This window comes from Phocoena phocoena, chromosome 16 (genome assembly GCF_963924675.1).
Source record: "Phocoena phocoena chromosome 16, mPhoPho1.1, whole genome shotgun sequence".
Taxonomy (NCBI): domain Eukaryota; kingdom Metazoa; phylum Chordata; class Mammalia; order Artiodactyla; family Phocoenidae; genus Phocoena; species Phocoena phocoena.
The window spans coordinates 55,250,909-55,272,066 of record NC_089234.1 but is presented as its reverse complement, the minus strand read 5'-3'; the positions used below and the strand labels follow the sequence as shown (position 1 = coordinate 55,272,066).

Below are 21,158 nucleotides of genomic sequence, written 5' to 3'. Positions count from 1 at the left end.
TTCTGTCTTTCTAGATCCAATAACATTAAATGCTATGGAATAAATGAACACTGTACGTACATTCAACAAGCCAAGCAGAGCAAACGAGCAATGTACCTAGGCTCACTGCAGTTTAAATAGATATTTTCCACGTACTACAATATCACAACAATTGCACTTTGGAGTGCATTCTGTGCTAAGTATGGTGACAGTAAGCTTGGTCATGAGAAGACAGTTACACCCAACCAGATTGGGAAAGCATTACCTTTTCATTTGCATGTGTCTCTGCTGAATGAAATTGGCTCCTGGGTGAACTTCAGGGCCATTTCGAACCAGCTTCCTCAAAAAGTTGATGTTTGCCTTGTTCACCTGGTGGACCACAATATAAAGCAGAATGAGACACTGTTAATTCTAGAAGCTAGCACACTATACTGAACTGGATCTCAGTCTTTACTTTCCTTATCTTGTCCTAGGAGAAAGAGAGGCACCTGCAGGCACCCCGCTGCCAGGGTCTTGAGTGTAAGGACAACAACGGGATGGCACCAGGTTCAAGTCTGAACTTGGTCACTCACTTGCTGGGTGAAAGGGCCAAGGCCTTTACCGGCCTTTGGTTTCCCTAGTGGTTCAAAGAGTGGACTGGAATGATCTATAGGGACCTTCCAGCATTCTGTAATCCTAAAAACAGGTGCAGCTTCATCTGCAATGATATTCCATGGGCTTCTAAGGTTTAAAAGTTGTGACACCAGCACCATAGGCCCTGGTCTGTACGGCCATGTCCTGTAGCCTCTTGGACAACAGTCTCATGGGACACCACTTCAGAGAAGGAAACTCTGGATCATTAGTAACTCTACCGAGGACACTTTCTACACAAGCTTAACCAGAGGCCTCTGTGGTTTGGGCTAATTATGACTCTCAAGGGCAAAGCCAAGGGCAATATCCTCCTGTTACCAGGCCTTTCGATTATCTACACCTCGGTTAAAAAATAAATACTAAGTATTTATTACTAAGTAAATACCAGTTTACACTCATGATGAATATGAACTGAGTGTAAAGCAGTACAGCCTTTCTGGTTATGCATCAATAGCCTTAAAATATTCAAAGTCTTTGATTCACTGATTCTAATGTTCTAAAAATAATAACTATCCCAAGAAAATTAACTGGTGTTGTGTTTATCATAAGTTACTTTAACACCTGAGATATGAACTAAGACGGATGTTAAAGATGATATTATTTGGAAAAAAAAAAGTTGCAGACTTGCCTGTTCAATGTATATCTGAGTATATATACATAAAGGCAGACACAACTGTGGCTGTACGTGTTGTAGATATTACACATGGTGACGTATGTATGAAGCAAACTGGAAAGATAAACACACATGCCAAACTGTGGGCCGGGTGGGTTACTGGGGATTTTCCACTGTCTGTTGTTTGGAATCTCAGAACATGACACAAAAGACTGGATTCAGACAAAATATTGAGCAACTCAATGTACTTACCTTCTCAGGAAAAGTTAGAATTTTGGCCACGTGAACTGGCACAGCTACCTCATCAATTCGGAGGTTGGGGTCAGGTGAGATGACTGTTCTGCCAGAAAAATCCACTCTTTTTCCTGAGAGATTGCCTCTAAATCGACCTAAATAAATAAAAATATATCACAGGCCTCCAAGGTACAACGTGTGCTGTTGGGGGCAATGTGACCAGAAAGCCCAAGGAGAGTCCGTGACCTCCAACTAGATAAGCGGGACATACGTTCCCCAAAATGAAACAAAGGCAGTAGACCGTCTCCCGCACACATCTTTGGACACGTACCCTGTTTTCCCTTCAGGCGCTGGACGAACCCTCTGGTCCATTTCTTGGGCGCCATGTTGAGGGGAATGCCTGAGAGCTCACTGTTAATGTAGAGGGCGCACTGCAGCTGCAGGAAATCCCAGTCTTCCATGATCATCTGGGTCTTAGCTCCTGATATCCGATGCTAAGAATAAGCAGAGGATAAACAGAAACAAGCCTGGTCCATTTGACTTTCTCCATCAGACAATTCTGTTTTCATGCTAATGGGAAGCACTGACCTTTTTTTTTTTTTTTTTTTGGCGGTACGCGGGCCTCTCACTGTTGCGGCCTCTGCCATTGCGGAGCACAGGCTCCGGACGTGCAGGCCCAGCGGCCATGGCCCACGGGCCCCAGCCGCTCCCGGCATGTGGGATCCTCCCGGACCGGGGCACAAACCTGCGTCCCCTGCATCGGCAGGCGGACTCTCAACCACTGCGCCACCAGGGAAGCCCCACTGACCTTTTTAATGACATCATTTAGGAAAATGATTTCTGTCAATTTCATCGTCAGATCATCTTCATTGGTGCCAGACTTCAAATCACTCACGACAGAGGGTCTAATACACAGAGGAGGCACTAAAAGTCGTGTGAGAATCAAATCGGAGGGCTTTCCAGCTTCTGGATTCATCAGAAGTAGAGGGACATCTTCAGCTGGGATTCGTTTAAATAAATTCAGAACTACTAAGGGATTCAAGTTTTCCTATGGAAAGGAGGGAAGGAAGGAATGGAGATACATGTTAGTTTTCCACAGCTTAGGCAAAGGTTTACTTCTGCATGTCCTCTAACCTATCTGCCACTTAAATGATAATATGCACAAATGATGACAGAGACTTCTGATAACATGCTACGTTGCAAGGGCCCTAAAAATGTTCATGCCTTTTATTCCAATAATTTAAGCCAAAAATTCCACTCCTCGTAATTATTCCAAAGGGTATGATTTTAGAAATTAACAGAAAGATTCAGCTACAAGGATGTTCACTAAAGCTGTTCTTAATGGTGAAAAGCTGGAAACAGCCTGACAGGTGACTGAGTCAATAAAATCATGGTACATCCATACATGGAAAACTATGAAGCTATTAAAAACAAAAAAGAAGCTACGGAAATGTGGCTACTGCCATGAAAGGTGTTCACAAAATATTGGTAAATGAGATAAGTATGTCTATGATGTGGTCTAATCTGGGGGAAAATGTACATCTATACAGAAAAGAGGAAATGGAAGAATTTACCAAGGTGTGAACAGGGCTGTCTTTAGATGAGTGGAATTATCATCTTTTTGCTTCTTTTTTTACATTTAAACTTTCTGTAGTGAACTTATATTGTCTTTGTATTAACTTCACTTAATAGAAGTGCTAGGCTCTAACAACTTACTCATAAGAACTATGTAAATTATCAGATATTCAAACATCACAGCTGAGAATGGTCAGATTGTGTTGTTGCTGGTTATTAAATTTTCTTGGGATCAAAGGTTTTGACTGAGACTGTATGTTATAAGCAGCATTTGCTATGCGATAACTTAATGAGAAGGGGAACAAAGTTAAGAAAGAAACGTTTGAACGGCCAGCCACTGCTCTTAGAACACTGCCAATGAAAAGTTTCTGTGGTCCCGCCCTGGAGGAGATGGCAGTGCAGCTGGGTTCTTCTAGGAATCCCTCCAGAGGTTTTCCAGTCTGGGTCCCTGTCCAGAGAAGAATGGCCCTCCTCAGCACCCCTGCCTCCCAGTGATGGGCACCTCGCTGCCACCAGAAGAAATCAGGGAGGAAGTATAAAACTAATAGAATTCTAGAACGGCATGAAGGCCAGATGTCACCTGCAGTACCACAGTCAGTCCTAGATGAGAACGTCATGGAGCTGGAGGCTGTCCAGGAGGGCAAGGAAGGCAGGAGCCTGGAAACCAGTTCTCAGCAAGAGCAGCTACCTGAGAGTGACAGAACAACTGCATCCCAAGAGGCACGTGGAAGAGGCGGCTGACTTATCGTTACATGCCAGGAAGCAGAAGTCAGGGACTGATGGACGGTAGAGCAGGGCTCAGCTTTGTACACGGCGGAATACCCTAACAGCTTGAGTTCTCTAGCAATGCAGCGTGGCTGCCTCGGGTGGTGGCGAGATGACACGGCTAGAAGGACATCAGCCAGGGCAGCCTAACACTCAGTCTGCAGGGATGATGCCATCTAGGGAGAGACTCTTATCTGCAGGTCCACCACCCCCTGGATTTGTATTAAAATTGGGAATGGATATATGTTAGTCTTCTGGGGATGGAGTCCGGAGTTTTTGTCAAGTCCAGGTTGGGTCGCATGTCTAAGGTCACAGAATAAATAAGCGGCAGAGCTGGGCTCTAATCTCAGGTCTGTCTGACCCCAAAGCCAAAGCTCTTAACCACCACCCTAAACCATGTCTAAGGTGTCGCCTGGGTCAGGTGAGCTGGGGCGGACAGGGAGATGGTGGCAGTGGGGGACACCCTGAGAGGCAATCTAGACGTGTGAGACAAGTGACTCCTAAGTGGGAGGGGGTCACCTCCTGGGCCCAGCCATTTAGGCCTAGTCACTTGGAGACTTTTCCAAACAAGATGCCTCCCAGGCCCCAGTGGAGAATTCTATTGCAGAATGTGTGGAGCAGAGAAGCAGTCCCCAGCAAGTAAGGACAGTGGCCACAGGGGTCCAGGCAGAGAGCTGGCAGGGGAAAGTGGTAGTGGATGTCAGGCAGGTTGATCTCGGAGCAGCAGGGGAGGCTGCAAGTAAGGCCACACCCCAGAGAGCTGGGGCACCCCTCAGGCTCACTGACAAGGCTGCCAGCCAGGCTTCTGACTGCTTTCTACACAGCCATCAGCCTGGAAGGTAGAATTCATCTACAATCATGACAGTAGAAGGACAAGATCCACTTTCTCAGCCTGCACCTTCACTTCCTCTGCAGGAGCTTAGTTCTAACTGCCTTGAAGACATCTCCACTGGAATGCACTGCTGATGCCCTCCCCCATTTCCAGAAGAACTACCATGTTTCCAGATGCTTGCGCTTGGGCACCCGCTCGCCTCTGACCACTCTCTCACACCCAGCGCTACAGTGGCTGTTCATCAATTCCTGTCCATTCTGACTGCATACGATGACTCTGCCCCTGGCTCCACTATCACTACCCAGGTTCAGGATCTGTTTTCTTTTTGCATCCCCACCCCCCAAATCAAGGCATAATTTAAATACAGAAAATTGCACAAATCTTAAAGAGATTGATAAATCTTTACATGTATACACTGGTACACATATACCACCATTCAAATCAAATAAAGAATATGTCCCTCCCTCCAGAAAATACCCTCATATCCCCTTTCCCAGTCAGTACTAAGCCCTTACCCCAGATCAGTCTTGCCTGTTCTTAGACTTGATCTAAATGGAATCATACGCTTTGTACGCTCTTGTATAAAGCTGCCTCCTCTCAGCAGGATCCTGAGACTCAGCCAGGCTGTGTGTGTCAGCTCATTTCTTTCATTTCGGGATATTATCCCATTGTGTAGATCTGGGACAATTTCTACATTCTCCTGTTGACAGGCATCCGGGCTGTTTCGAATTCTGGCTTTTATTAATAAAGCTGTAATGAACATACTTGTACAAATATTTCTGTGGACATATGTACTCATGTCTCTTGGGTATACACCTAAGAGTAAAGCTGCTGGATCACAGGGTGAGTGTGGGTCTTATTTTATAAGGAGTTGCCAAACTGTTGTTTGGAGTGGTGGAAACATTTCACACGGCCACCATCAACGTAGGAGAGCCAGCTGCTTCAGATCCTCGCCAGCACTCGGTTTTCAGTTGTTTTACATTTTAATTTTGCTGAAAGGGTATGTGTGTGTGTGTAGTTTTAACTAGTATTTCCCTGATGAGTGACAACATTGAACTTTTCATCTACTGATTGGCCATTTGAATATAACCTCTTGTGAAGTGCCAATTCAAGTCTTGCTTCTGCTTTCAAAAATCGGGGTTTTCTGGGACTTCCCTGGCGGTCCAGTGGTTAAGACTCCGCCCTTCCACTGCAGGAGGAACGGGTTCAATCCCTGGTCAGGGAACTAAGATCCTGTAGGCTGTGTGGTGCAGCCAAAAATAAATAAATAAAATTAAATTAAAAAAAAAAATTCGGGTTCCCCCCCTTACTGATTTATAAGAACTGTGTCCTATATTCTGCAGTACGCGGGCCTCTCACTGTTGTGGCCTCTCTCACTGTGGAGCACAGGTTCCGGATGTGTCCTATATTCTGGACATGAGAGTCCTTTAACAGACAAATGAAGTGTGACTATTTGCTCCCACTGTGTGACCTGCTTTTTCATTTTTGTAATGGTGTCTTTTGATGAGCAGTCAGGCTCGTCTAAAATTTCGTTATTAATTCACGTCCCTTCTCTGCTCAAATCTCAATGGCTCCACATTCCCCAAGAGTGGGATGCCCTCTGGAAGGCAGACTCAGCTGTTCGTCCTTCCTACAGCACAGGCTATGCTCCGATGGCCTTGGCTAGGATTCTCCCTCCACCGCTCACCGTTATCTTGGGTGACGCTGCCGCCCAAGGCTCACCTGTGCCCTCCCCAGTAGAGGCTCTACTTCTTTGTTATGCTCGATGGCGGTTTCGAAGGACTGAAGGAAATTTGACACGATAGGATCCACCACTTTCTTGTTGGTCTTGTATTTCTCATGGATTATCTTCAGTAACCCACATTTCTTTACAGTACCTGTAAGAGTTAATTTATTTTACGACGGTTGGAAAAATCAGGTTCTTGGTTAGGCTGGTCTGAGGCTGCGGTCTAGGAAATGCAGTTACAGAAACTGCCACCACAATGAAAGATGAGAGGTGCATCCACTCACCATTAAAGGCGCCACAATGATGGCACGTGTTCTTCTTCCGGCATTTATCAGAGATTTTCTTCTTCAGCCCTCGCTTCTGGAGGTAAGTCAGGCCGGGCCTCTTCAGATAATCCAGAAACTGCTTCTTCTCCTCCTGGGACAGCATGATGTGGCAGCAGGTTTTACAGATCATCTTTTTAAAATTAAACAAAACAGGTAAAAGGATAAGAGAGGATGACAGTCTTTTCTTTCAATTCCTTTAAAACAAACTTTTTTGATATGATCTCCTGAGCTTTGGCCAGTAATAGATTTTTTTCTAAGTCTCTTCTTTTTTAAAAAAGCCACCCCCCCCCCTTGCCCAGGACACTTAGCTACAATGTACAGATCTACATGAAGACACGCAAAGGCAGCCCATGTTCACCAGAATGCTGGCCATAGTCAGAGCCAGCTGGTGGCGTTTTTGTTAACTATTTTTTCTTTTTTTTTTTTTTTTTTTATGCGTTACGCGGGCCTCTCACTGTTGTGGCCTCTCCCGTTGCGGAGGACAGGCTCCGGACGCGCAGGCTCAGCGGCCATGGCTCACGGGCCCAGCCGCTCCGCGGCATGTGGGATCTTCCCAGACCGGGGCACGAACCCGTGTCCCCTTCATCGGCAGGCGGACTCTCAACCACTGCGCCACCAGGGAAGCCCTATTTTTTCTTTTTTGTGCTGTTCTGTACTGCTTGAATTACTAATATTTTTTACAATGCCTATCTACCACCTACTCAAGGAAAACCAAGGAAAAAGAATTTTTAAGCAATTTAACTTATTACAAGACGAAATATTGTTTTTAGTATAAAAATGTTCTCTACATGTATCTCCCACCACTCATCATTCCCAAGCTCACTCTAATGTCCCTAGATCAATAACTCCCAGGTTTATACCTTGGAGATGAACACATACATGCTTACCTGTAAGATGCCTATGACTGCTCGGAAGTACCCCACATGAAAACATGGCAATTCCAAGTCAATGTACCCATAGTGGCCCAGACAGTCAGCCAAGTTCTTCCCACAGGTTTCACAAGGACGGTCCTTCTCACTCGTACCCTGTGGATAAAAGCACACCATAATCAATGGAGACCAGTGGACAGGAAAGTGGGACCAGTCCTCACAGGTGACCAGGGGACTCAGAGTCAGAATCACCTGGGAAACTGCAGGGTATTCACATCCGCCTGACCAAAGGAGGCTGGAGTCCCTGAGAGGCGCAGGGGAATGGGGGAGGTGGAAGGAAGCCCTTGCTTCTTCCTCTTTGGTAAGTCACCAGTTTCATCAGCAAGTCAAAACACATGGAACCAGGAAGGGCAGGGGTCTTACCATCCTGTGATCAAGCACCCCATATAGCAGTGGGGCATGGTTGTTGTCCTGGCTATACAGGTTCTTACTCACAACCTGGATGTGAGCCTGCTGGCGCATCTCCTCAGCTGACTTCATTCCAAAACAGATGTGGCTTCTGGAATGGAAAGGGATAGGGGAACAGTTACATCAAAACCACTTACCAAAAATAGCATTTATGCATATGACCCACCATAAGCAACCTTACCCTTCCAAATCCCTATAGGCTCTGCTCTCTCATTATTAAATGTCACTTCATCCTGCTGACTCGTTCCCTCTTAAGTTTGTTTTGTGGTCTCTTTTACTGCCTTCTGTTGAATATTGGCATCTCTCCCCACCTAGGGTTACAACCCTCAAACTTTTTTCATTCTACACATTCTTTCTGAGTAGTGTCTGTCTAATCTCTATCTGCAGGCCAGCTATCTCCGCTCAGCTGGAGACCATACAGATACTTCTTCTGGACAGTTAACAGGCACCTCAAACTCAGCACATCTAAAACAAAGCCTGGAACTTTCTCTCCCAAATCTGTTCCTTGTTCATTTTCCAAAAAAAACTGGGGGTTTACGTATGATGTGCCAGGCACCATCCTCAGGGGCTGAGGATACAGATTAGATAAGACAGGGAATTCCCTGCCAACATGGGGCTCAATTTCAGGGAGGGCAAGACAGAGAATAAACAAATAGATACACAAAACTGAATAGATGCAGGGAAGGAAAATGACGTGAAGTGGTAGAGGAGAGTCTGAGGAGACCATGTCGTGTGGCCAGAAAGTCTGGAAAATTGACATTTCCGCTGAATTCTGAATAAGAGGGAGTCAGCTGTAAGATTGCCCAACCAAGAAATTCTGTGTGTCAATCGCATTTCTCCCTTACCCATCCCTACCAATCCTGTCAATTTCACACCCCTCAAACTGAGAGAATGGCCATCATCAAAAAGTCTACAAATAATAAATGCCGGAGAGGGTGTGGAGAAAAAGGAACCCTCCTACACTGTTGGTGGGAATGTAAATTGGTACAGCCACTATAGAGAACAGTATGGAAGTTCCTTTAAAAAGTAAAAATAGAGCTACATATGATCCTGCCATCCCACTCCTGGGCATATATCCGGAGAAAACTATAATTTGAAAAGCTACATGCACCCCAATGTTCATTGCAGCACTATTTACAATAGCCAAGACATAGAAGCAACCTAAATGTCCATCAACAGATGAAACAGATGAAAGATAAAGATGTGCTGTAGATATATACAGATATATACAGATATATATATATATATATATACACACACACAAACACACCCACAGTGAAATACTAGCCATAAAAAAGAAAGAAATAATACCATTTGCAGCAACACGGATGGATCTAGAGATTATCCTAAGTGAAGTAAGCCAGACAGAGAAAGACAAATATCACATGATACTGCTTATATGTGGGGGAAGAAAAAGATACAAATAAACTTATTTACCAAATAGAAATAGGACTTTCCTGGTGGGGATTGGTTAAGAATCCGCCTGCCAATGCAGGGGACACAGGTTTGAGCCCTGGCCCGGGAAGATCCCACATGCCGCGGAGCAACTAAGCCCGTGCGCCACAACTACTGAGCCTGTGCTCCAGAGCCCGCGAGCCACAACTACTGAAGCCCGCGCGCCTAGAGCCCGTGAGCCACAACTACTGAGCCCGCGTGCTAAAACTACTGAAGCTTGTGCACCTTGAGCCCGTGCTCCGCAACATGAGAAGCCCGTGTACCGCAACAGAGTAGCCCCTGCTGGACGCAACTAGGGAAAGTCCTCGTGCAGCAACAAAGACCCAATGCAGCCAAAAATAAATAAATAAATAAATATATTTAAAAAACAAAACAGAAATAGACCCACAGACATGGAAAACAAACTTATGGTTCCCAAAGGGAAAGGGGGGAGGGAAGGGATAAATTAGGAGTTTGAGATTAAAGTATACACATTCTATATATAAAATAGATAACCATATAGATAACCAACAAGAACCTACTGTATAGCAGGGAACTGCTATATATTGGCAGTATATTCCCTGTATAACAGGGAACTATAACAGTATATATATTGGCAGTATATTCCCTGTATAACAGGGAACTATACTCAACATTTTGTAATAGCCAATAAGGGAAAAGAATCTAAAAGAGAATATATATATATAATTGAATCATTGTGCTGTACACCTGAAACTAACACAACATTGTAAATCAACTATACTTCAATTAAAGAGAAAAAAAAAGACTCCTCACTGCCTGCAAGATGGCTCTGAAACAAAGCTTCAAATCTGCTTCCTTCTCATCACTAACTTTCTCCCTCCTGTAAGCTCCTGGAAGAAGGCTGTTCTGCCTGAACTCCTTGCCCACCTGTGCTGTCAGAACCCCCTATGCCTACCCTTGTCCTCGCACTTGTCCTATCCAACGCTGACTTGTCTACCTTCTCCAGCTAGACAAGGCGGTAAGGTCTTACTCATGTCATATCTTCATGTCTATCATCGGGGCCAGAACACAGTACCTTCCTCACTAAGCATCTGCAAGAATGATTGATTTGTTTCTCTACTGGAAGGTCTAAGGAGAGGTTGTGGCCTACTAAATTAGCTCTGAAGAAGGTCCAGAATAACCTCATTTCTGAGACTGCTATCCATCTGCCTGTGATACAGCTTTCTAGCTGCCAACTCCATTCTTTTGGTCAGCAAACACTACCTCCGTGTCATGTGCTCTGCAGCAAAATGAGTCCCCGCCCCAGGTTGCTCCCATTCAATGACCAAAGATTCGCTGAAAGGGATCATCGTCTCACCTCAGGAGAACTCGACCTTCGGCCCATGGTGCACGGATCGCCAAAGTTCCCACCACATCCCCCAGGTTCCCACCACATTCCCCCTTCTCCGCCCAAGGAACCACCCCTGGCCTGGGTTCCCCAGGTCGTGAAAACCCTCTGCCCGATCAATATCCATTAATCTAACCTGATACTCCTGAGCTGTGCCCACACCTCCCACTGATTCCTGGCCCTTCCCTTCCAACCGACCTCACCTCTGACCCTTCCCTGACCTCGGACCCCTCTGCCCCTAATTTCTCTGCTCTTCGGGGAGTTTTGCTCCATCTTACATTTTCTTGGCCACATCCGTCTCCCGGAACTGCTCCTTCACCATGGTGACGGCTGCCGGGGCTCCCTCCTCGAGACTCTTTGAGCTAGATTAGAAATACGATGCTCACAGCACCCGCCCGGGACTAATTCTTGACTGGTTGCTAACACCTCCCCGGCATTTTTTCGGCCACCGTAGCTCGCCCCACGTGCCCATCTCCGCTTCCGCTACTCGCCGGCGCTTCTGTCTGTTAAGAGAGGCTCCGAACACGCCGCTTTTCGCCTTCTCTCTACACTGCCATCTGGCGGCACCTCCTTGAAACTGTACCGAAACCTTCATGGTATTTTCAAAGTCCCGTTTCCGGTCCATTTCTTCTTGTCACCTGACACCTGCAAAGAAACTACAACCCCCTGCCTCAAAACTTTTAGAAAACCAGAGAGCCAAAAATTGCATACAATGGAAAATCGTCTTACCAACATCAATACCATCTTAATTAAGAGCCTCTAATTATTTAAGGAAAGGTGGAGGCTAAAATGAACCTGCCCAAGGAACAGAGGACTTCATCTAGATTATCTAGAAAGGAAGTAAACAGGGCAGAAAACACGGCCATGCATGCACCTCCAGTTCACAAAGTTATTTTGAAAAAGAAGAAGAATTAAACTTATATTATTGATTACAAAAACAGAAGATGAAAATCTGTGAGTTTAGTGTGAAAAGTGAGCCATGCTGAGCTAGGGAAACAAGATGAAGGGAGAATAGGAAGCGATTATTCATGTACTGAGGAAATAAATTTCTTATCTCACACCTCACACCCTGTGGGAGGTGATCCTAGTGTGACATCTTAGCGCATGATACTAGAGAGAAAACCATTCCACCATAGGACTCAGGGCTACAGAACCTGAAACTTACTTCTTTACTATTTGTGAGAAACTCTAAACAGAAACCAATAAAGTGGTTCAACACTTTTGAATTTTAAGGGATGCTGTCTTCAGACTTTATGGATCCCCACTAGTAAAACATATGTCACAGACAGAAAGCAAAGCAAACCAGATTTTTCTATTTCAGCAGTTAATATATCTTTGAAGATTTGGTGAGTGATTTTCATTATCTAGAAGTTAAAAACAAAGATTCTGGAACCACAGTATCCATGGGTGTTTAGGCACTACTGCTTAAAGTTGAGCGACCTTGGGAAAGTTCCTTAACCTCGTGCTGTCATAGTTTCCCCATCTATAAAAGGGATAAGTAATATGTACCCTAATTCTTAGAGTTGGTGGGAAGGTTAAATGGCAAAATAAGGGTAAAAGTACTCAGAAAGTAACAGACACATAGCAGCGCTCTCAAAAGCCTGCAACCTGATTTGTCGGTCTCTGAACCTGCATGCTTATGTTCTTTATTGTTACACGTATGTCTCACTGTAAACTAACAAATTTCTCCATCAAGCAGATACTTATTAAAAGCTCACTTTTGTGGGGATTAAGATTTTTCAGAAAAAGACAAATTAAAGAATGTTTTATTTTTAATTAGAAAATCAGATTCTCTAAGCTCAAAAAAAATCAATTAATTAAATAGCAATAAATTAAAACGGTCAGTTTTGCGTACTTGAAATAAAAGTTTGAGTCCGGGTTTCTGTAGTTTCCCTAGCAGTAAAATGAGGAGGCTCGTCGAGAGGACCTCCAAGGACGCCTTCGAGCTTCACCAACCTCTAACGCGGTTGGAGGGGAATTAACTTTAAACCGGTTTACCGGAATTTTAAGTAGAGACGGTTCAAGATAATGAATTGAAGTGGAACACGTGCTTGCGTAAACCTGGTCGGCCCAAACTGTTCCCCCCCCCGGATTGGCCGTTCACGTTCCGGGGGTGTGGCGAAAGAGCGAAGAAACCAGGTCTTATACACTTTCAATCAGGCATTAGCGCGGTCAGCCTCGCGGTCTGGCCACGCCCCCACGCCGGCGTCTCCCGGGGTCCTTCCGTGAGCGTTGATATGATTGGCCGGCGGAAGATAGTTCTCTTTTCCTTCCTGGCTGCTTGAAGATCAGCCGCCATTATGGTGAGTCTTTGCGGATCCAGGGATCATCCAATGTGTATCTGGGCAATCCTCCGTCCCCTGGTCCCGCCGTTAGCACTACGGCCGCCCGAAGCCCGATTGCTCTTCCCTGGCCGTGTCTGACGGAGGTCGGTTGCCGAGGGCCGGGGAGCCGCCGGCGGGGAGTCCGGGCTGTGCTGTCGACCCAGAAATGCCGGGCTTCGGAGTCCTCGGAATGGGGACTGCGGGAGCGGCTGCTGCGTTTGTCGGCTTCGTGGAGTCTAGAGGGTGGGGTGGGGTAGGGTGAGGAGAGACACATCGCACTTGAACGCTTAATTTGGGGTAGGCGGTTCGCCGGTGAAGGCAGCCCAGGAGGAGAAGAGGGTGTCGGCAGTGCCCGGGCGTGTTGCGACGACTGAAACCGTTCCCACGTGTAAGCTAGAATATTGTCAGCTGAATGGATCCTCTTGTTTCACAGGGGGGGAAACAGGCCCCGGGAAGAGGAGCCACTTTAAGGCTTGCCATGTCATGATTAGCTCATTAGAAGGTTCACCTGTTTTTAACCCCATTCTATCTGCGAGCTGTTTTTCCCTTGACCCTTACTTTCAAGAATTGAATATTGTTGAAGTGAACTTAGTGTGGTGTGGTTTTTCATACTGCAGTCGAAAATTAGTCAATCTACTATGAGAGCTCTTTTTTTGGTGAATTATTATAGTCAGTGTAAGCACGTTGAATGCCCACATTCCTTGGTAGTCACTCATAGTGTAAAAGAGCAACGGGGCCATTCAGAAGGGGGTACAGTTTTTTTTGTGAGGTGTAGCGTTGGTCATTCAAGAAGGGTAGTTTACAAGGAGGTGGTGCAATGCTTGTCACATCTGTGCAGGATGCAATAAACAGGGTGCCGTGACCATAACATTTATAGAGTCACAGCTTTACTCCAGAGAAGTAGGCTTTAACTGGGGGTGATTTTTTGCCTGTGAGGGGACAGTTGACAAAATCTGGATACATTCTTGGTCACAACTGGGAAGCGCAGGTGCTACCGGCATCAAGTGGTTAGAGGTTAAAGATGCTGCTCCACGGTCTGGAATGCACTGGACAGTCCCCACAGCACAGAAGTAGCTGAACCAAAATACCAGAGGTTTGAGAAACCTTGCTGCAGAGTGATTTCTGTAATGAAGAGAAGTAAGGTGTTTCCAGACTTAAAATCCTGACAGATTCAGAATGTGGCTGTTGAGTGTTTTCTTGATGCTGTTTTTGTGATGGGGTGACCTGTGAGTTAGGCACTGTGCTAAGTGGCTTAGGAGGAGATGGGAATTTGTGCATTTTTTTTTCTTTTATTGAAGCTTTTTTGCCACTAACCCATGTGACTCCTGAATATTTGAAATGTGGTTACTGCAGCTGAGGAATTGCGTTTTAAATGTTGTTTACTTTTAATTATCCACAGATGGATAGCCACAGGGTCTACTGATTTGGACATTGCAATTCTAGCTCTTGGAAAATCACAGCGGGTCAAGAAAAGGTTGAATAGTTTTGTTAATGAGTGTTGTTATGTTTTCAGAACGACACAGTAACTATCCGCACAAGGAAGTTCATGACCAACCGACTACTTCAGCGGAAACAAATGGTAAGGAAGGGTACGTCAAAGGTTGGTTGTTATTCAGTTTCGAAGATGTATTTCATTATAATAAACACTAAACTTGGTAATCTTTTTAGGTCATCGATGTCCTTCATCCTGGGAAGGCAACAGTACCTAAGACAGAAATTCGGGAAAAACTAGCCAAAATGTACAAGACCACACCAGATGTCATCTTTGTGTTCGGATTCCGAACCCATTTTGGTGGTGGCAAGACAACTGGCTTTGGCATGATTTACGATTCCTTGGATTACGCAAAGAAGAATGAGCCCAAACACAGGCTTGCAAGAGTAGGTGTCCTATCTGTTCAACAGCTGCTAAAGACATTTTTTCAGTAACGTTGTGTTGTGCGTGCAGTGGAGTGAGCAAAAGCAAGCAGTCTGCAGGGGGACAACATACTAAAGAACTCTTAAGGGGTTGAGAGAAAAGGTTCTTTGATAAATGCACAGGTAGTTCTGAACAGGAGTTCAGAATGGGGTCTGCAGGATTTGAGGAGGTGACATTTGAGCTGGGTCTAGAAGAGCAGGTAAAGCAGTGCTCCTAGAGGTAGGAACTGGAAGTAGGTAGGGGGATGAGTTTAGAAAGGTAGGTTGGCCCCAAATTAAGTGAAATCTTTATTCCCAAACATCTGAGTTTGGGCTTAACTTCATAGGTTGTCAGGAGCCATGAAAGCTTTCGGATCACTTCCTGAGTACCAAGCACTACACAATGACCTACAGTTGACCGTTGAACAACACGGGTTAGAATTATGAAGGTCCACTTACGCGCAGATTTTTTTCAGTAGTAAAATCTGTATTACAGTGATCCGAGGTTGGTTGACTGCACAGATGCGAAGGGAAGTGTGGATGTGGAGGGCCAGCTATAAGGTATAATCAGATATTCAGCTGTGTTGAGGGTTGGCACCCATATTTGTGCAGTTGTTCAGGGCTCAACTGTACAGCAGTAGACTGGGCAAACTCCCTAGCTTATATACTAAATTGTGAATGAGCAAATGAATTGTTACTTTGAAATAGTTTTTGTGTCTGCCCCCTTTTAACTTTTTTTCCTCCTTGCTATTAGGTAAAATCTTTCCACTGAATAGGTATGTGGTAGATAGATGCTGCCCTCTTTTTTTTTTTTTTTTTTGCGGTACACGGGCCTCTCACTGTTGTGGCCTCTCCTGTTGTGGAGCACAGGCTCCGGACGTGCAGGCTCAGCGGCCATGGCTCACGGGCCCAGCCGCTCCGCGGCATGTGGGAGCTTCCTGGACCGGGGCATGAGCCTGTGTCCCCTGCATCGGCAGGCGGACTCTCAAACACTGCGCCACCAGGGAAGCCCTGCACTCTTAATTGGGTGGTCTGGGAGACCTGGCTGAGGTGAAGTGAAGCCGAGTTCCTTGTAAAGATAGGGGAGCATTTCTGTAGGCAGTAGGAAGAGCAAATGCAGAAGTGGGCAGAGTGAAGATGAGTAGCTGGATGCTGTCTCCGTGGGGGGGTGTAGAGTTCTTGGGAAAGATTCTTCTGTCAGCTATGAGTAGGAAACAGGGAGTTGAAATGGAAGAGACCCTGAAAATGTGGAGACCTAGCGAACTGTAGGCTCCGAACCATAACACCATGCACGGAGCGTTGAGTGCACACTTTTCCTGTGTTGTTTTCTGTTCATGCTATCTCAGTTTAATGACTGTTTCTGTTCTAGCACAAACAAGTATTGTTAAATGTACTTGAAGAGTTTTGACTTCTGAAGCTGTATTTCTTGAGCTCCAGCCTGGTCAACTTTCCCTACCGGATTAGTATGTAACGATGTTGATGTTTGCAAGTCACCTACGTGTATACGTATATATATTCCTTTCTTTTTCAGCATGGCCTGTATGAGAAGAAAAAGACCTCGAGAAAACAGCGAAAGGAACGCAAGAACAGAATGAAGAAAGTCAGGGGGACTGCAAAGGCCAATGTTGGTGCTGGCAAAAAGGTATAGTTTATCAAGGGAAATACAGAAATGTCAATTCCAGGTTTTTAGTTTGTAGAAAGGTGGGGTATTGTTTTCTTAATAACCTTTCTTAATGTTTCTTCTTTTCCGACTTCTTCTGGATTACAGAAGGTAACCTGTTTTGAGAAGCCACGTAATGTAGTATCTTAACACCTCAGTAGAGTAGCTTTGCCCACCCCTTGTTAGCTCACAGATTAGCACAACATGGGGCCACATCGGTTCAGTGATCGGTAGAGTGATCCTGGTGGGTGCCTTGCAAGTCCTATCAGGAAAGTTTGCATTTTACTGCTAATTACAAAGATTGTTAAAGGGGGAGCGGATCTAGTTTCCCAAGACTTATTTTCTTAAAATTGACAACTGATTGAAGAAGCAGCTCAATCAATGTGGCCCATGTTTTCCTGGCATGCTGGAGAGGTAGCACAGTTCTCCATTGCTTTCCTCTCCAGTTAGTCAGGACTTAAGTGATTTTAATGATGAGCTTTTTACCAGCTTTGCTAGCTAATTGTAAGTAGTTGAATGGAATTAAGGTGTTGGGTTGTTAAATTAACAAATAATCAAGTGTTCTGTGAACTTTTTTTTTTTTTTTTGCCTTTTTCCTCTACTTTCTTGGAATTCTTGTTCATCAGAAATGAAGTGTCTAGCAGGTACTGAGATTGTGAGCACGGTGTGGGGATGCATCACCTTCACTAAGTTTGCTTTGATGCTTTGCATGTTGGCTTTCGGAAGAGAGTTTCGTAGTATAGTCTATTATAACACCACTGCTACGGTTTAAAATAGTATATTATGGGCAAAGGAGAAAAACTTCAAATGATGTTTATTTTGGAAACTCAAAAATGCATGTTAAGTTGTGAAGTGCCCCAGTGGAGGAAGGTAGCCGCTTTTAACTGGCACTTGGGAAATGCTGTGTTCCAGAGTACCACATACCCAGGAAATGGCTTTACTTAACACAGGGCTTGGGAAGGATTCACTCATCCAGTCATGAGCAGTCTTTCCCTTGGGGACTCTGGAGATTGGTCGATTCTCTGGCAGCTTTGGTGATAAACTGGTCCGGAAAATCTGGCAAAGCCTCTGTCCCGGGAGCACACACCGAAAGCTGCCTTTTACTGTCTCCTTTACTGTCCCATTGCTTTTTATTAGTTGATCTCCAGCTTTCCACCTGATGCCCTTTTTTTTAATTGGAAAATTTCCAAGATAATTGAATATTCACATCAAAGCCTTTGATAAATACGCTTTTCCCACAGGTACTTAAATACTTCTGCTCATCTGAGCAGCCTAAACCGGTAACATGTAAAGTGGGCTGAGAGTGGGTTGGGACTAGTAAGTTTTTGAAACAGTGGTGGTCACCGCTTGACATGCTTCCTCTCACCGACATGCTTCCTCTCACCGTGACTCCCCGCCAGACCAGGCAGTAAACGTGGTGTGCCTGCTCTGGGCTGTAATCCCATTGACTTCCGGGTGCCATGGAGTTGTAATGGACTGCCAGAGGAACTGCTTGCTGCTTAGTTAGAATAACTGCTCCCTCTTTGTGAGGCTTAGTATACTTGTTGACAGAAGTTCCAGAAGTTGAAAAACAGTCAATATTTGTGTTCTGATCTAGATCTGAAGAATTTTTTACACACTGTTTTCTTCATTCAGCCTTTGAGTCACGTGTGTTAGTGCTCAGCGGTGACGTGCAGAGTTTAGCCCTGTGGGGACCTGAGCTATCACTATTCCTGCTTCAGGTTGCACTAGTGCATTTCACTAGCACTGCTCTGAAAAGCGGCTGGAAAAGGAATGCATAAATGAGCACGTGTATTCTTTGGCTCAAATAAAAAAAGGCATAGTAATGTCCTTTGAACTTATATGTTGGAATCCAGACGTTGGAGTTGCACCTTTCGGGTATAATAGAGTTGTTTTAAATTACGGAATAGTCTCATGTTTGAAGAGCAATTGAATTTTTTTTACATCAGCTGAGTTCTGCCTTTTTAAATACTAATTCGCACTACTTGTGTTGATTGTGAATGGTGGCTTTTAAAGTACTGAACTGAGACAGGTTTTAAAAGACTTGCTTGATCATTTAGAGCTCTCCCCTTGTGGTTAAATTAGACTTCAGTCTGCGATGATTCTCAGGTCTGTTGTTGGTGCTAGCGTGCCCAGCACGGTGTTGCTGAGCAAAGCAGGGGCGCCTTCATGTGTAAGTAGGCAGTGGCAGCCTACGAACCATAGTAATCAGGCAGGCTGTTCTCAATATTGGGTGGAATAAAATCAGTGAGTGTGTCTAGGGAGTGCTCTTTATACAACTGCAAAGAACAAAATAGTCATTAAGGTATCTGATTGCATGCAGATTATTTAGGAGTTTGAAAAGGGACTATTAATGAAATGTTTCTTTTCCCTCTTCCCTCCTTTCCCCCTTCCCTGCCACTGATTCAGTGAGCTGGAGATTGGACAACAGGTATAATTCAAGCTTTTCGTTTAGATTGCTAGACTCCTTGGTTGACAGTCATTAAAAATAGAGCATGTGAAATGATTTAGAAGTATATTTACAAATGCTCTCAAGAGTTGTGCCCCTTAAAAACTAGCAGTGACATGGTTTTGTTGTCAAAACTTGTTTTTTGTCTCATCCCTAACTTGAATGTTTGTGAGTTTTATATCTTGATGCTTACATTGTTTTAAGATCACACAAACTTAATATGGTCTAGGTTACTAATGTTCGTTCTGCATGAGTGTCATTAATTTTGGGGTTTGTTGAAGACTTTGAACTTTAATTTTTAAAGGCAGTTGCTAACTAAATTTTTCTTTTTCTTTAATTCACAGAAGGAATAAAGACTCTGCAGTGACTGTGTCTGTGGTGATTGTGCAGATTTTTCATGAGAGAGTTAATAAACTAAGACTTTTTACATATCTGGTCGTTTGGAATATATTTGAAGTTTACTGGGAGTGCTGTAAAATTGGTTTGCTGTTTAACAGATTTAGAGTGCTGCCCAAGTTCACATGTTCCATTAAGCATTCAGTGAAAACTTGCTCTGTTGGGGTGGTGCTTGTCCTTCCCTTTAATGGCACAGAGATGTCAGGGCGTAGAGAACTGGCGGCGTGGGAGCATGTGGGGCCAGTCTGGTGTGCTCATGTTAATACTTGGTATTAGATGTCAGGGCATAGAGTACTGGCGGCGTGGGAGCATGTGGGGCCAGTCTGGTGCCCATGTTAATACTTGGTATTATAGTTGGTCAGTCCCTGAAAGAGACTCTTGAAACCTGAATTCCTTTTTGGTTTTACTAGAACCCCACTTAGTCTTTGTTACGGAAAAAAATTTGCTGGCCTTGATAGAAGTTAAGTTACTACATTACATTCTCATCATTTATCCTGAAGTAAACAGGGTCTGTCAAAATTGCTATTTGTGGGTTGCGGGCTTGTGCTTAGGTGATAAATGAGTGGTTTGTTGTGGGTGGGAATTTGAAACAGGCTCTGGAGTGGTGAGTGTGTGTGTAGTGTGTGATTGCTTGGTGAGTCTGACTGCGTGGGTTTACGAGGCATGGAGGGTTATCTAGTGCTGCTGCTGCTTTGCCAGGTGCTTATTCTCACACTGGCTTTTTTAGGCGTCAAGGTTGAGAACCTGAAATGTGGGTTATTGGTCAGTTGTGTGGGGTTGGGGGATTTGAGGAGGGGGTTGTTTGAAGGTTGCTGGGGGGTTGGGGTGCCATTTGAGAGGATAAGAAACATGAGTAGGAGAGCTTGGGTGTTAGGGGACAGAAGAGGCATTAATGGCTCGTGGGTTTTGGATGTCATTCTTCCCTGAGGTTGGTGTGTGATTGGTTTCTACCTTAAGTGGGTCCATGTAGGAGTCAGGCTTATAAATGCTATTGAGAACTGTGTCAGTGGATGGAAAGCTTCAGAGAAAACTCAGGAAGCAGTAGAGGACTGCTTGGCTGGTTGGGTTGAAAGGGGAACCAGGAAAAAGCAAGAATCATGATAGCAGAAGGCATGTGAGGGTTGTAGAAAGGAGTGGTTGGATATCTTGCAGAGAGCATGGTGAGAGGCCTTGACTTGAAGAAGGAGCTATAGCCTGGGAGGGCAGGGATGTGACCAGGTAAGTGAGGGGCCTGAACCTGCTGGCCCAGGGTGCAGAGGGCGGGGTGGGTGTAGTTCCGTTTGTGGCTCTGCTGAGGCTGCATACTTGGGTTTGTGGAAACCATGGCCTTGTGGGTTCCCTTGCTAGGGAATCTGCTTTGTGTTCCCTTAATAGGACCAAGAAATAAGATTAGATGGTCTACTTGTATAGGAAGAGTTTGGAGGAGTGGGGGATTTAGGTCTGCACACTTCTGTTTCCACCAAAATGGCTAATGGGTGGTGTGGAATCCCTAAGGGATTTGAGGTGAGTGGCATTTTTTTTTTTTTTTTTTTTTTACCAGTACGCGGGCCTCTCACTGTTGTGGCCTCTCCCCGTTGCGGAGCACTGGCTCCGGACGCGCAGGCTCAGCGGCCATG

General features: G+C 45.0%; 2 protein-coding genes across 4 annotated transcripts in view; one reads left to right on the top strand and one right to left on the bottom strand.

Annotated features, from left to right (window-relative positions):
- Positions 1-11,247, bottom strand: part of POLR3A (RNA polymerase III subunit A) — a 48,398-nt gene extending 37,151 nt beyond the window's left edge. Inside the window, exons 1-9 of the mRNA XM_065893757.1 lie at positions 11,099-11,247; positions 7,973-8,108; positions 7,568-7,705; positions 6,639-6,810; positions 6,351-6,505; positions 2,265-2,504; positions 1,788-1,950; positions 1,475-1,611; positions 245-348 (exon numbers count right to left, since the gene is read on the bottom strand). Coding sequence (XP_065749829.1) covers positions 245-348; positions 1,475-1,611; positions 1,788-1,950; positions 2,265-2,504; positions 6,351-6,505; positions 6,639-6,810; positions 7,568-7,705; positions 7,973-8,108; positions 11,099-11,142 — 1,289 coding nt within the window. The 5' untranslated portion in view covers positions 11,143-11,247. The remainder of the gene's footprint in view (positions 1-244; positions 349-1,474; positions 1,612-1,787; positions 1,951-2,264; positions 2,505-6,350; positions 6,506-6,638; positions 6,811-7,567; positions 7,706-7,972; positions 8,109-11,098) is intronic.
- Positions 11,248-13,081: 1,834 nt separating this feature from the next.
- RPS24 (ribosomal protein S24) lies at positions 13,082-19,576 on the top strand. 3 transcript variants are annotated; one of them, XM_065894144.1, is made up of 7 exons: positions 13,084-13,123; positions 14,658-14,723; positions 14,813-15,022; positions 16,569-16,679; positions 16,806-16,808; positions 19,107-19,128; positions 19,491-19,576. In XM_065894144.1, exons 1-6 carry the CDS (start codon positions 13,121-13,123, stop codon positions 19,107-19,109), a joined length of 396 nt encoding a protein of 131 aa, XP_065750216.1. In that variant the 5' UTR covers positions 13,084-13,120; the 3' UTR covers positions 19,110-19,128; positions 19,491-19,576. The 3 variants fall into 3 exon arrangements, with proteins under 3 accessions (XP_065750217.1, XP_065750216.1, XP_065750215.1); XM_065894145.1 differs by lacking the exon at positions 16,806-16,808 and having other exon boundaries at positions 13,082-13,123; XM_065894143.1 differs by lacking the exons at positions 16,806-16,808; positions 19,107-19,128 and having other exon boundaries at positions 13,085-13,123.
- The last annotated feature ends 1,582 nt before the right edge of the window (positions 19,577-21,158 follow it).